The sequence below is a fragment of the Hyaena hyaena genome, unplaced genomic scaffold (genome assembly GCF_003009895.1).
Source record: "Hyaena hyaena isolate Hyena2069 unplaced genomic scaffold, ASM300989v1 scaffold_24, whole genome shotgun sequence".
In the NCBI taxonomy this organism is placed as follows: Eukaryota; Metazoa; Chordata; class Mammalia; order Carnivora; family Hyaenidae; genus Hyaena; species Hyaena hyaena.
Window position 1 is genome coordinate 4777728 of NW_024080656.1, and position 15698 is coordinate 4793425.

A 15698-nucleotide genomic window follows, 5' to 3' on the forward strand; every position below is an offset into this window, starting at 1 on the left:
TTTAAAAAATTTTTAATGTTTATTTATTTTTGAGTGAGACAGAAACAGAGCACAAGCAGGGAGAGGCAGAGAGAGAGGGAGCCACAGAATCTGAAACAGGCTCCAGGCTCTGAGCTGTCAGCACAGAACCCGATGCGGCGCTCGGCCATGAACCACGAGATCATGACCAGAGCCAAAGTCAGACACTTAATCGACTGAGCCACCCAGGCAGCCCTCAGCATGCAGTTTTAACTAGCAAGTACCTGGCAAAAAAATAAAGATTAGAAAGATATTTTGTCTTTCCTGTTCCACAGTGCTGGCCTGGTTTTGAAGTTATGCAGCCAATACGTGTACGGTCTTTGCTAGATGGAATTACTATTTTTTTGTTCTTTATAAAAAAAAAATCACCACTAGGACACTCTGTTGTATTTTATTTGGTTGTCAAGGGAGTGAAGTTTTGTTTTGTTTCAACCTAAAATATTTTTTCTCGTGGGGTGGGCTTCTCTTTATTTCTCGTAATTTTTGGCTCCTTTACCATGTTACAGGAAAAGCCCTCGAGAGAACTACCCGGCTGGGCACTTGGCCCCATGTTCTCCCACCCCTCCTGGCCAGTCACCCAACAGGTACAAGAGGTTGGAAAGCCTTTCTGAGGCTGCTTGGTTTTGCCTAGAGCCTGCAGAGCATGATTTCAACCAAATTAGTGCCTGCCTGATGATTTTAAGAGATGTGTCCATCTACCTCTCTTGCTACACACACACACACACACACACACACACACACACGGGCAAGAGGAAAGAACACAGTCGCCATCCGCCTGCAGATTTTCTCAGCCCATGATAGAAAAGGCCAAGTGTATGATGTTGGCACGGCTTTGGCCATAGGGCTTTAATTACATTGTGCAGACCTGCAATCTAATAATAAAATCCACTAGACAATTGCTGGGCTCCTCAGCCGGCGCCTTTCCTCCAAGTTGGCCCGGTGCTGCTAGGCAGGGTCTGCTGATGGCTCTTACAGTGAACCGGGCGGGGGCTAGCTGCGAAACTTCATCCTTCTCTCTACCCCACTCAAGCTCCCTCATGATTGCTTCTGGACATTAATTGGGCCCCATGATATTCTTAAAAGCTGCCTGAGTTCCCATTCACGGGAGAGACAAATCGCTGAGTACTCAGATGTTTTCTTTGATTTGGAAATTTCATTTAACTACCGGATAGGAGGGAAATCCTAATAAATAGAGTTTGCTTGGAACAACTCTTCCTCTTTTCTCTTGTCTTCCTTTCTATTTCTTCAGTTCCTCTGTACCCTGTTTGCTTTGGAATGAAGTTGCAGATTTTAAAATTTCTTGTGTAATTCCAAGAGCTTTCCAGACAGTAGGCATCATTGCGATCTGATCTTAGTTGTGGGAAAGCTACCTTAGAGGACAGCCATCTAGTGTCACAGTATGTGGGGTCACAGTCTGTGGGGTCACCGTGTGTCACAGTCTCTGGGGTCTGGTTCCAGGCCAGTGGTGGGCCTTGTACCGGGACCTGTGGGTAGCAGAGATGGGGGAGACACAGCCCGTGCCCTCCAGCTGCTCGCAGCACAGAGACACACCAAGTGCCCAGATCATGGAGTCACAGAGTGTTTGCACTGAAAGAGGTGGTGGGTAGATAAATCCAAGCCTCTCGCTTTAAAAGGGGAAAGGAAACCCAAAGTGAGTTCTTTACACCAGATCATAGAACTTGGTGACGGAGCAGAGAGTACATCTCGTCTCGTGTCTGCCTGGTGCCTATCGGGATGTGTCACAGTTGCCTTTCTATTTTTAAACAGCAGCAACATTTCTTTTTCTTTTTTAATTTTTTAATGTTTGTTTTTGAGAGAGGCAGAGAGCCAACCAAGGAGGGACAGAGAGACAGTAAAGGAGACACAGAATGCAAAGCAGGCTCCAGCCTCTGAGCTGTCAGCCCAGAACCCGATGTGGAGCTTGAATCCACAAACAGGGAGATCATGACCTGTGCTGAAGTCTGACGCCTAACTGACTGAGCCACCCAGGAGCCCCCTAACTTTTTTTTCTTAATAAATAAAAACAAATGCCCTAGTGGTCCAGTGAGCCAATTACAGAAAATTTTAAAGCAACGTTGAAACCTTAGTGGAGCTAAATTTGTTTACCTTTTCAGACTGAAGAAAACCTACGATAAACACATTGAGTCATTTCGAAGCATTTAATCATTGTGGTTGAATAGAAACAACATAAACTTCTTAAAACAAATAACTGAAACACACACACACACACACACACACACACACACACACCAAATTCCATACCACAGTGGAACCTTCTTATATTTAGTCTAGCAGTTGTTTGCAACTTATCTCTAATGCTTAATTCCTGCTCATTATCAGTTCAGTAATTGCCATTTCATTAATGATACAAACATTTAAAAAATCCATGTTGTGGTTTTTTGTTTTTTTTTTTTTTGCATGAGGCTAGATGTTTGTGCGTTTGACCAACTATTCTAAATGAACGTTTTATTATCACGTACATTTTGAAACCTAGGTCTATCAGCGGGAAAAAGCTGTGCTCATCCTGTGGGCTTCCTTTGGGTAAAGGAGCCGCGATGATCATTGAGACCCTCCAGCTGTATTTCCACATCCAGTGCTTTCGGGTACGTAAGCACCACTCTTCTCTCTAAGTGCAGCCCCGTGATGTCTTCTGGCATCGTTCTGTGCTGAGAAGTTACCTCCTGGACCTTCTGACAGGCTTTGCCTGTAAGGCCAGGCCCTCTAGGTCGTACGGAAGTGTTGTTCGCAGAGCCGGAAGTGTTGTTCGCGGAGCCGGAAGTGTTGTTCGCGGAGCCGGAAGTGTTGTTCGCGGAGCCCATCCTTCAGGATGAAACGCTCCTCTCGCACATCCCTCTGGGATATCAGGCTAGAGGCAGCAAAACCAATTTGCTCAATGTCTTTACGAAACCGTTTTTGTTGCTAAAGAGCACCTACTCCAGCAGGAAGCAGAGAAAGACCCCTGGCAGGACAGTGGTGCCTCTGAATCTGTGAAGGTCACGTGGGTTTGTTTGGGATATAACATCTTTGCTGCTTGTGACTTAACCTCAAAGGGTTTTTGTCTTTGACTTCGTGGAAGATGTTCTGTCAATTGGATGGTTAATAGCTAGTTGCAGAATTGTAGGTCTCCGAAGGAATGTGCCTGTAATGGCAGATTGAATATCGCCCCTTCTGAGAAGCCACCCTGCCCACTGGACTAAGTCAGTTGCCTGGGTTATAGGTCCTTATAGAGCCTGCCATGGTCCTTGTCTCTCACCTTTTGTTTCATTATCATCTCCTCAAATAAACTGTCAGCTCCATGAGGGACCATGTCTGTCCAGCTCACCACGATTTTCTCTGAACCCGGCAGAGATGGTGTCAATAAGTAGTTTTCAATGAATGAAGGGATAAGTAAACTGAAAATGAGGAAGCCTAGGTTCTAGTCCCAGATGCCCTGCTAAAAGGAGGTGAGCTAACCGCTTCTAGTTCATTTATTACAAAATTTACATGTTGGATTGTATCGGCATTTCCTTTTTTTTTTCTTTTTTTCCACTCATGGACACAGTCGGAGCTAATATCTAATTTTGAAGCTAACCCCTCAAACACCAAACAAGAGTCATTTCTTTCCCTTCATTAATCTAATGTGCTTTCTTTTCCACTCTTGAATCGTGTTCTGTTTCTTTGTTGGTAGCTTCTTCAGCTATAAAGTAAACTTGAATGGGTTTTAGATAACTCCCACTTTACCTATGAGCTCAGAGAAAGTGAGTGAATTACTGATATTGTTTAATAATCTAGCAGTAATTACTGAAAAGTAAAACTTATAGGCAAAACACAATATGAATACTTAATTAGATTAGATTTATCAATATTCTCATTGTAAAATGAAGCTAGACAATGTATATTCTAAATTGTCCCACAGTATTTTGAGGCTGAAGAATATGCTTTTTAAAATGTCATGATAATGCCAAGATAACATGTTCCAACCCCAGTTTGTTCTCAGAGACCTTCCCTGAACTTGAAATAATCCAGATGGCAGAGAGTCTTTGCAGTTTCTCAAGAGACAGGAGACTTGCCTTCTTAGCTGTCAGGGCTTCATTCTCTCTAATGATTCACTTCCTGGAACTGATCTGATGTTTAAGACACATCACCTCTTAGTTTTGTTCTCTAACTCCTGCAAAGTCGATGGAGCTTATCACATAATTTGGATGAAGCGTTCCTCTGCCCCTGGTGACCTCAGAGCATGAGTCCAGGGTCCTCTTCCCATGAGCTGCATCTTAAAAGCCCACCCCAATACCCCTCAAGAGGCTGGCCTTTGAACCAACCCCCATTGCCACTTTCTCTGCTCCCAACCCGTGCAGTTCAGCCCCAGCCTCTTCCTGCACTCAGGCTGACTTTGCTAAGTGTTCCATTCCCAGGGGATTTGTGACTCTGGGTGTTACTGCTTTTAATGTGGAAATGTAAAGTGGGAAAGCTGTTTCCTAGTAATTCTGATCTGGTAGAACTCACCAACAATTCTGGAAAGCATTTAAAGATTATTCACAGACAAGTTTCAAGTGGTAACCCATTGGCCACAGATTGTCAGTTCATCAGTTTGAAGTGGTTGTGTCATCTGAATTGAGATGTTCCACCTTGATTTGGGATCAACCTGATGCCACCTACCAGCTTTACAACCTTGAACAAGTCAGTGAGTCTATGAGCCAGTGTCCCTCTCTGTAAAATGCAAGGAGTTAGGATAAAATGCTAAAAGTGTGTTGTTGCTGTAAGTCAGCCCATAGTACAGCATCTAACACAACAAATGTGGAGGTTGTACAAATGATTGTTGCACATTTGTGTGAATCACAGCTAAGCATTATAAAGAAATGATTTCTTGTACACCTTATAACTCTGTTCTTTCTGCCCTACAGTGTGGAATTTGTAAAGGACAGCTTGGAGACACAGTAAGCGGGACGGATGTTAGGATTCGAAATGGTCTTCTAAACTGTAATGATTGCTACATGCGATCCAGAAGTAAGTACAAGGGTGTGGGGGAAGGATACCTCAAAATGAGTGAGTGTGATCACATGCCTCTAAAAGGACCCAGTTTGGGAATACAGCCTCCTCCTTGATTGACATACCTATCTGACGGTAAGATTTATTACCATATAGGTAAAAGAAACAGTAATGAAATAATCTCTACTTACCTTTTGTTCCCTACTGGAAGTTACTGTTACCGTGTGGCCAAATTCTTTTTACCCAGAGAAAATCTTTTTATCCATTAATAGATACATGGACAGGTAAAAACCGTAGACCAAGTGGAGACCTTGCTTGAGCTCACCATAGAGATTTGGGTGAGAGAGAAGAAAGATACAAAGTCTGTGAAACACTCTTCATTTGTTGAGGCATAGCTTTAGAAGACCAGCAGCATTTGGGATGGTTTAAATGTGAACAGTGGATCGCCAGTGTTCATCAGTCCAAACACCAACTCCTCAATGTCTACATGCCTTGCACTCAGGAGTTTCATGACATGGTCTGGTCCTGTTCCCAACTAAATCGAAAGCTCCTTTATAGACAACATGATGGGTTCTACTTCTCTATGAATCCCTGCCCCACCCTCCTCCAAAATACCTTAGTACACAAGCAGAGCTTAACAAATCCGTGCTGCCCTGAAGCTCCCTTCAGCAGCCTGCCCTCTGATCATGTCTGGTCTAAAACCATAGAAGGTTTGGGTTGGTTTTGAGGGCACCAGGGGGTGCTGTTGCCCAGCTACTGTTCAGATAATTCTGCAGATACCCAGTGGCTCGCCTCTGAATCCTCTCTCCATCCTAAGTACAGTCCTTCTGGGCAACCTAGATAGCGGGAGACTTCTAGCAAATTCAGTTAGAAATTCTACCTTTAAAAGAAAATGGGAGTGAAGACATGGAGTTTGAAATGCAAGAAACTTTTAGCATTTTACAAAGTAAGTAAAGGGACATTTTTGGTCTTTTTTAATAGGTCTCTAAATCTTCCAGCCTGAAGCTTTTAAGAGTAAAATTGAAATTAAGTTGTTTTATTGCTATAGATTTACTAAAGTCAGAGAAGTATATTCCTATTTTAATAAAATAATGGGAAATAAGAATTGGATCCATCCCAAGTGGTTCCAACTTAAAGCCGAAACAGTTCCAACTTTGAGCTGCTTCCCTCAAACTGTTTATACCACATACTATAGACAGATATTAATTTTAAACTTTTTAAAAAATGTGTATTTATTTATTTTTGAGAGAGAGAGAGTGTGTGAGTAGGGGAGGGTCAGAGAGAAAGGGAGAGAGAGAGAATCCCAAGCAAGTTCCATACCTTCAGCACAGGGTCTGACATGGGGCTTGAACCCACGAACCATGAGATCATGACCTGAGGTGAAATCAAAAGCCAGACACTTAACTGACTAAGCCACCCAGGTGCCCCTAGAGAAAGTAATTTTATATAATATATCACTTATATAATATATAATATTGACTTTAATTTTATAGTATGTATTATGCATATAAAATATGATATAAATAGTAAAAAAAGCTAACATCCATAAAATGATCAACAAAAAAACAGTATACTGTATATAATCCATTAAGTATATATACATATATAATATACAGTAATTAAATATATTTATTTAAACTGCATTTTTGTTTGTTTTGGTTTTAGACATTAGAATGGAGACCTAAACCCTTTCCTCCCAGATCCCAAAGTGATTTTTCCTATCACCTTCCATAAGGTCCATAAATTTTTCTCAACCTCAGTGAACCAGATGAATGTGAATCATAGAACCAGAAGAGGGCACTATTAGGTTGAAGGACTGTTGAGCCAGATTTTAAACATCGTAAATAATGAATTTCTTTCATAATTTAAAGTGCTTGAAGGATGTCAGCAGAGAACAAACCTGAACCCACCTCTGGGTGACAGTGACCTGTTTTCATCCAGATTTTTATTTTGAATGAGACATTGGGTGACTCATTGTCATTTCTTTTGGAAACAAGGTTTTTGGACCTAGGCCAGCAATTGTTTTCTTGTGTATATAAATGAAAAGGGCCTTAACTGCTTTTAATTCCAAATAAAGACAAGAACCATGGAGTTGAAATAGTCTATAAGATAAGTTATAATAGTCTGGTAAGATGAAAAATTAAAAAGTGGAGGTAGACTAAAATGATTTTTTTGTTTATTTTTATTTGTAACCAATATTTTCCTAGGATTTTATTTATTTGGGTGCTAAGAAGAAAGCAAGAAGGCTCATTACTTCCCTGCCTAGATAAGTTCTATAGAAGTTCAAACGAATAAGTAAAACTATAAATGGCACAAGGTTAGAAAACTGGGTTGTTGAAAAAGATACCGAGTTAAAGCAAAAGTCTCCAAAATTAACCGCTGTGAGAGGGGCAGAGCATACGTGTATATGTGTACACACACGCACACACAGATGCATGTGTGTGTGATGCATTTGCCTCCATGCGTATTTTCACAAAGCTAATCACATAGTCAAGTGCTCTGTTCATTTTGTTGCTCTTGTTTTTAACTTAATGATATATTAGGGCAGTTTTTTCATATAATATATTGTTTCTCCTCATTCTTTTCAAAGGCTTTTTAGCTCCTGAATATCATCCCATTGTAGGACTTAGCATAATTTAAAACTAATTCTCCACGAATGGATGCTTTGGTTGTTTCCAGTTTTTAAATATTTTTTAAAGACTCCAATGAACACCCATGTACATAAGTCTTCATGAACCATTGAAAGCCTATCTGTAGGTTAGATTCTGGGCCGTGGGACCGCTAACCGTCATGTGCTTTTAAAGTTTTCAGACAACTTGTCTAATCTTCCAGAAAAGGGCATTTTCCCTGAAAAAAGAGGAAGAACCTCTTTCTCTCTCCATGCTGTGTCAGTTCTGGATGTCATCAAACTTTTTAAATTTCCACTCTGTTATGTTAGGAAAAGAAAACCTCATTGCTTTGATCTGTATGTCTTTAAGTGAATTTGAGCATCTCTTTGTGTTTATTGACCACTTATATTTCTTTTTTGCTTTAAAGTTATCTTTCTTCTCTACCTTTTGTTCACTGTTCTATGGACACTTGATTTGAATGAGTTCTTTGTATATTAAAGAAATTTTTAGGGCTCCTGGGTGGCTCAGTCGGTTGAGCATCCACCTTCGGCTCAGGTCATGATCTCACAGTTTGTGAGTTACAGCCCCGTGTCAGGCTCTGTGCTGACAGCTCAGAGCCCGGAGCCTGCTTCAGATTCTGTGTCTCCCTCACTCTCTCTGCCCCTCCCCCGCCCTCTCTCTCTCTCAAAAACAAATAAACATTAAAAAAATTGTTGAAAGAAATTGTCCCTTTATTTTATATTTGCTGCTTATTGCAGTTGTCATTGGTCTTTCCACTTGGTGAACTTTTTTTCATAGAAAAGATTTCACTTAAGGTAATTAAGTGAAAGTAAATTACATATCTTTATTTATTTGTCTGTTGGTTTGTTTAGTTTTTTAATTCTGGGTTTTGCTTCCTACTTAGAACTTTCACCATTCCAAGGGTTTAGCTGAGATTTCTCCTAGAATTGTTTTTTATTTTCTTTTTTACATATCAGTATGTGATCATCAGAAATGTATTTTGGGATAAGAAATGAAATAGATATCCAACCTTACTTTTTTCCAGCTAGCAGTCGTGCAAAGATGATTTAATAATCTCTTTTGTTCTCACTAATTTGAAATGCCAGCTTTCTCATAAACAAAGTTCCCATAAATATTTGGATCTATTTCTGGATGTTTTACTAGGTCTTATTAACTTATTTATTTTCTAGTATGGAATAGTTTTAATTATTGTAGCTTCATAATATGTTTTAATATTGAGTCATAATGGCCACTTTCTCTCCAATTATGCTTTCCAATTTTTCCTAACTCTTCTCTCATGTTTATTTTTCCAGATAAATATTAATATTATTTGGGGCTAAACTTTACTTAGCACATGACAGAGACAATGACCAGCATATCTGAAAATAGCACTTATTTCTTTCTTGGTGTCAGAAGAAGAAAAATGTAGCTTAAGATGAATAGTGGAGGACCTAATAACTGGCTTGAGAAGTACAAATACACTTGAATTGGTCGAGTATATCCCAGATGCAATAAAAAGAGTCAGAATGCAAAGAAATGGCTAAAAATCATTTTTCTTTCTTTTTTATTTGATTTTGATCTGAGTTGCAAATAGGGGAGATGGGTAGATGTGAGAGCTGGTTTACATCATAGGCATTATAAGTGAAACGAAATAATTTCATTGTGCGGAATAATAAAACCTGAATATATAATCCTATTTTCTTCAAGTAACTAGTCACATTTAAATGAAATTTTTCTCTTGGAGGGGAAAAAATAGCATAACAGCATATTAAAATGCAATTCCTAAAAGCAATGTAAACAGTTTTTAAGTTCATATGTAAATGGGAATGGAAGTGCAAAACAAATTACCTGTCACAAATCAAGCCATCACGTGGTTAACTTGTGCCATTTGTGTTTGGGTGTTGGATGACTGTGTCTCTGGGTCTGTTCCATCATTCACTCTGGTGAAATGCATTCAAAGCAAAATCCCCGGAGTCTTTTCCAGTGTCACGATGGCCTCATTACACCTCTGGTGCCTAACATGAGGGAGAAACTTTGTGAAGGTTTCAGCAGGAAATATATAGAACCCCAACCATCCTTCTAGATTGAGTTGCCAGACAAAATACAAGATGCCCTGTTGAATTGTTTCTGCCCTATTAAATTTGAATTTCAGATAAACAATGATCTTTTTCTTAGTATGTGTACGTCCCAAATATTGCATGGTCAGGATTTAGCACAAACTTCTCTCAAATATCACATGGGATATACTTATAGCAAAACAATATTTATTTGTTGTTTACCTGAAATTCAATTTTTATTGGGCATTCTGTATGTTTATTTACTAAATCTAGCAATCTGTTTATACGAGTTGATATGTAGGTCAGATGTCACAGATGTTGCAGTGTATTCTTAGAGAAACCAAAACCTAAAGGAACCGAAAAGAGAGATTGTGTTATTGTTGCTTATTTGCCCCAGAAGGCAGTGAAGAAAACTAGGTGAAAATCATCAGATTTAGGATTTCAACCAAACATGACAGCGCTCCCTGTTAAGTTCTGGGATGACACTCAAGAAGTGCTTTTCTTGGGGCGCCTGGGTGGCTCAGTCGGTTAAGCGTCCGCCTTCAGGTCAGGTCATGATCTCACGGTTCGGTTCATGGTTTCGAGCCCTGTGTCAGGCTCTGTGCTGACAGCTAGCTCCGAGCCTGGAGCCTGCTTCGGATCCTGTATCTCCCTCTCTCTCTGACCTTCCGCTGCTCACGCTGTTATGTGTGTGTGTGTGTCTCTCTCTCTCTCAAAAATAAATAAAACATTTAAAAAAAATTTTTTTAAAGAAGTGCATTTCTCACAAGCTCAGGTGATACCAATACTACTTTTCCTTGGGCCACACTTTGAGTGTCAGAGTGAGGCAAGTTTCCCCTCCTAGGGAGAAGAGATTTGGGCATAGGTCATTACTAATGTCTAAATGTTCTGAGGCAAGAAGCGTTGAGTCCTTTAACCAAACGTTACTCTGTGTTCTTTGTCACAGGTGCTGGCCAGCCCACAACATTGTGACGTGGTTTTCAAGCTTCCAGATTACTCACCGTTTCTTTATTGAGAGTGTCCCTGGCAACCATTTAACAAAATCGCAAGTGCAGGGGCTTCTCAGCATTTATCTAATTTCTGAAAGGCTCTTCTAAAAGGTGGTATCTGTTCTTTTGTAGCACAGTGTTTGTGTTCTTCCCGGTTTTTGTTTTGGTTTTGATTTTGATTTTTGTTTTGGTTTTGCATTTGCACAGAATATACAGAAAGAATACTGAATGGTAATGATCCTGTAGTTCACAAAAAGGTCTCAGCCTGGGCCCACAGGCTTATGCTTTCAAATGCGTTTATTCTCTTCACTGAGAATTAATGAGATCGATGATACAATAAACCTGTTTTGTTTTAGTATTTCTAGGAATCAAACACTTCATGTTTACAGAATCGAGCTGCAGAAAGTGCAAGACATGCCAATTTGAGATATGTGCTCTTCTAAGAAGCATACGATTCATGCATTTCAGAAACTAAAAATCACATCATATAGCTCTGAGCTATCACTTGTTTTTAATGCAGAGACGCTAGTCTGACAATATATACTGTAATCCTGAAACATTTGTTACTTACCTTTTGAGGCAGAAGTCATACCAATAAATTATTGCACCGTTAGTGTTAGATTCTGTGTGCTTCGGAAGTTATGTCATTAATATAGGCTGGTCGTCAAATAAAGAGAACCCTTGCGATATCGGCTAGATACACACTCTGGGACATTGCCCAAGGGTAGGAAGAAACCATAGGGAAATATTTCAGTCATAATTTCCAAAGTCATTACCAAAATCTGTGAGGAAGTTTAATCTTCAAAAGAGTGGTGGGCCAGTGATGGCTATGAGAGCTTTGTTGCCTGCTTCTCTTCAGGCTGTAGATTGAATAAGGGACTCAGTGGGAGGCATATGGAAGCTCTCGTCAAGATCAGTCTGTCATTCGGTGTGACCACTGCTCACCCTGGCCTGCAAGTTCTCCTTGAGGGCCTGAAGCACAGGTGTCTAAAGAAAGGCATTAAGTCCCTCCTGATAGAATCCAGTGACATAGGTTGTGATAATCCACTGACGTGTGATCAGCAAGAACCTACAGTTCACACTGTGCCCCACCCACTGCGATGGACGTCCCCTCCCTTCCATCTTCCTTCATCACCAACTCTCTTTTCTATCAAGAATTCGGGACCTTGCTCATGGAGACATTTCGAAAGGAACTCTTGTGGAGAGCTGGTTTATTTTTTGCCCCGTGTGATAAGTTTCAGCTGGCCAAGAAAGGAATCAAGTTACTAAAAAGCATCACGTTTTAGATCTCCAGGCTGTGTTCTTTAAGACTGGGGAAAGGGGAACTATTTATTCTGCCTTAAAATGATGGCAAATAAGTGAAGATGACATTTTGTGAATGTAGACTATGGATATACTCCTAATAGGTTAATGTAGTCATAAAAGGAGATCAAGTAGATGTTTTTCTGTTGTGTAAGCAATAATTTTTTTCTGTGTCTTATTGAGTATGGCTAGCAATTATTTATTTACATGCTAGACTGTTCTCTGCATGCGGGTTTCATGTAAGTGCAGAAATTTCCTCAGCCACTGGAGGTATTTTGACCATTTTGTCATTTGGATGAGCTGTTGTTAGATTGAAATTTATACATCATTTCATTAAAAAATTGTGCCTTATAAAATGCAAAGCTGTTGCACATAGTCAGTGATGAATTATGGATGCAGTACATTGAAGAGATGAAGTCACTTACAAGTCACCAAGACTTCTCGTGGAGGTGTTTGCTGTTCTTACAGGAAAAAAAATATTAAAAAAAAGAAAAAGAAAAATAGAAAAAAAACTAAAAAGTAAAAAGTTTTGAAAATGTACAGATTAAGCTCAATATTTTGATTAACCACCTGCATGTTTTATTAAATATTTTGATAATGTGGATGTTTACACTTTGCATGATGTTAGCAGAGTACTTTATCACAAGTAATGCACAAAACATGTACAATATGATCATTCATAACCAATTTTTATAGAATACTTTTTACATGTGGAACTCCATCCGTTATGTAAGGATTATATGAATATTGCACATTCTCTTCTGGTTTCACAAGCCCATTTATACATATTTCTTAGTGAGACTCATTGTACATGTATTGAAGCCTGAATCGAGTCAAGAAAAATAAAGCCCCATTCTCCAACTGCGAAATGTGCTTTCCCATAATGAACAATAGTCACCAGCACAGAATAATCTCCAACATTTTCTAAATTCTAATTGCCAACTGTTTCTATTTATATTTGATTTAGATTTCATTTGGAGTCTGTTACATGGCAGCTCAGCAGACTAGATCTTGTTTTTTCCAATGCAGCATAATGAGTATGATCTATTTCTTTTCAAATAATCTTTGAGATCCCAGGGAAAAAAAAATGCTCTGCTCTGTTGAGCTGCAATGTAAATGTGTTTGTTTAAAAAACAGATGAGGCAAGCAAGTGATTTATTGTTCCTGAGGAAATAGAGCTGATTTTTTCTCCTTCATACTCCAAAAACTAGTCCTTTCTCTTCCTTAAGGAAAAATGGGTAACTCTTTGTTTTCCCTAGCAAACTTTCATGTCATTTCCTCATTCTTTCTATGTAGTGTTATTAATGCAATACATAATATAGTTAACTATACACAGTGTAAGACTTAACAAACTGAAATGATCCACCTCATGTGTGAGTCCGTCCAAAAGATGTTACTGTTCTGGGTGGACCATTGTTCTATATCAGTTATACTAACCTTCATTTAAAATATTTATTCTAAAATGCCTCTGAGAAATAGTAAAAAAAAAAAAAAATTAAAAGTTGTCTAAAATGCAACAGCTTTTATAGTAAATGTACATTTATAAATAAAATACTCAAATCAACTTTGTATTCCATTAATTTGGGGGGGTAGTTGAGGGGTCAGCTTTCATACTTGGGGAAGAGAGAATCAAGCCCACCCCACTCCCTTTCTGGTAGCTTTTGGTCCAGGGTTACATGGTCAGATGATGGCAATGACACATATTTGCATATACATCTTGATGCATTTTTGAGGTCAACTATTGAAGGCAAATCAAACTTAACCAGCTGGTTGTAGGAGCCACTATGGAATTGCCTTGCACTGAAGGATTCAAACTCCTTAAAATGAGACACACAATTACCAGGAGAGACCATGCAAATGCCAGTAGAGATTATCTGAAACAACCAAATGATGGCCAATTTCCAGCACTGGCTAGAGAGAACCAAGCCAACCCCTTAAAGTGACTAGATTTTGCCACTGTCCTTAGCACTTCTCCAATGTCCCTTCTCACTGTACACATATAGTCATTTCACTGAGGGCTTTTTTTCTCTGTTGTTGAACCAGGAAATATTCTGCTGAAGAGGGGCTTCCTGGTGATGCTGTGAACTTTCCAAAATACACGTGTATCTTGCTTGGTCCTCTGTTCCAGATTTGTAAGGACAAGTACGTGTGTATCCTTAACAATAGCAAGCAGAGGCTGTTCCCGTTGCTCTAAAATGCAGTGTTCTAATTGCCACCACAAATTGTATTCTGATTCTTTTTGCAAAGTTTGGTAGGCAGGTAGCAGTTGCTACTGTTTCCATAGATAAGTGAATTCTTTCCCTTTCACAAGAGACTTTGAGTGGCTCTCAGAGTGGTGTCATATACCCATTGTTATTTAAATGAGAGTCCATTCAACTACAATGCATTTCAAAACAAAGACCAGATTGGTATTACAACATGTGATCTCTAAAGAATGTCTTTATTAAAAGAATAACATTCTACCTCAGATACTCTGAACTAGCTTTATTTCCATTGTCTTTCTTCAAGACGTAAGGACTTCCACTCAGGGTCCTGACCTAGACGCCAAAAGATCCCTCCCCAACCTTTGGCATTACCTAAGCCAGGGGCTCCAAACGCAGGTGACCCCAGGGACCAGTTATGCCCTGTAAACAGGAACCAAAACTGAATGCCACAGAATGGTGTGGACTATCGCAAACTGATAAATGAACAGTTCTGTCTAAAGAAAGAGGCAGCTACCGGGACTCCACGCAATTGTTTTCCTATGAAATCTCCAGCTTTTTCAATGTTGACAACAATTCAAAACATTTTCCAACATATACCAACCACAAAACACAGCTGCAGGTCTAATTTTGTTCTCAGGCCACCAGTTTGCAACCTACCATTAAATCTTCTCCTTGCTTTTCTATCAGCTACTACTCACTTGCTCTCCTACACATCATTTCTTTTGACAAACATATCAAGGAATGGCTAAGCAAAATATTTACTTTCAGAGTGTCTTGGGTCTTTCTGAGAAGGAAACTAATGAGCCATCAATCAGCTGGCCGTACTGCTACGACTCATAACACTTTGGGGCAGCATTATTTGTGTGTTGTCACCAAAGACTGCTATTTTACAAGCACCCACATTCAGCGTTTTGCCGAACCATGCCCTTCCCCTTAATAGTGTCCTCCTTTCTTCTGAGTGACTCAAAAGAACAGGAAAGTGTGCATACATGACAAAGGAGGGTTTTTCCGAAACTTCTTTTTTTTTTAAGTTATGTATTTATTTTGAGCGAGAGTTGGGGCATAGGGGCAGAGAGAGAAAGGGAGACAGAATCCCAAGCAGGCTTCATGCTCTCAGCGCAAAGCCCCATGTGAGTCTCGATCTCGCAAACCAGGAGATCATGACCTGAGCCAAAATCCAGGGTTGGATGCTTAACTGACTGAGCCACCCAGGCATCCCTTTCCTAAACATCTTGAGCATCATTTCATCCAATGTAGTTTTGTAAGCATTGTTGTATTTATCAAAAAGCATTTTTGGCATGTGAGAAGATAGATAGATGATAGATAGATAGATGATAGACATTATATATACATATATATAATGTCTATTTTATAGGTGAGAAATGGAGTTGTAAGAGGAATAAGTGACTTATTCTGGATGTGTATAAGATTTTACATAATTGTGTATTTTACCAAATGTCCCCAACCAGAGTGATTAAGTTAACCTCCTATCCAACTGTGCCTGGCTCCTGTGTCTGGGACCTCATGTGAGACCACCAAGGAGGACCTCTGAGC

General features: G+C 39.6%; 1 protein-coding gene across 4 annotated transcripts in view; it reads left to right on the forward strand.

Moving 5' to 3' along the window:
• Positions 1-12302, forward strand: part of LIMCH1 (LIM and calponin homology domains 1) — a 323010-nt gene extending 310708 nt beyond the window's left edge. For 2 of the 4 annotated variants that reach the window (XM_039227025.1, XM_039227026.1), the window contains 4 exons: positions 525-602; positions 2513-2621; positions 4899-5001; positions 10596-12302. In XM_039227025.1, coding sequence (XP_039082956.1) covers positions 525-602; positions 2513-2621; positions 4899-5001; positions 10596-10621 — 316 coding nt within the window. In that variant the 3' untranslated portion in view covers positions 10622-12302. The remainder of the gene's footprint in view (positions 1-524; positions 603-2512; positions 2622-4898; positions 5002-10595) is intronic. The other 2 variants (XM_039227028.1, XM_039227029.1) reach the window with 1 other exon arrangement.
• Positions 12303-15698: the final 3396 nt, after the last annotated feature.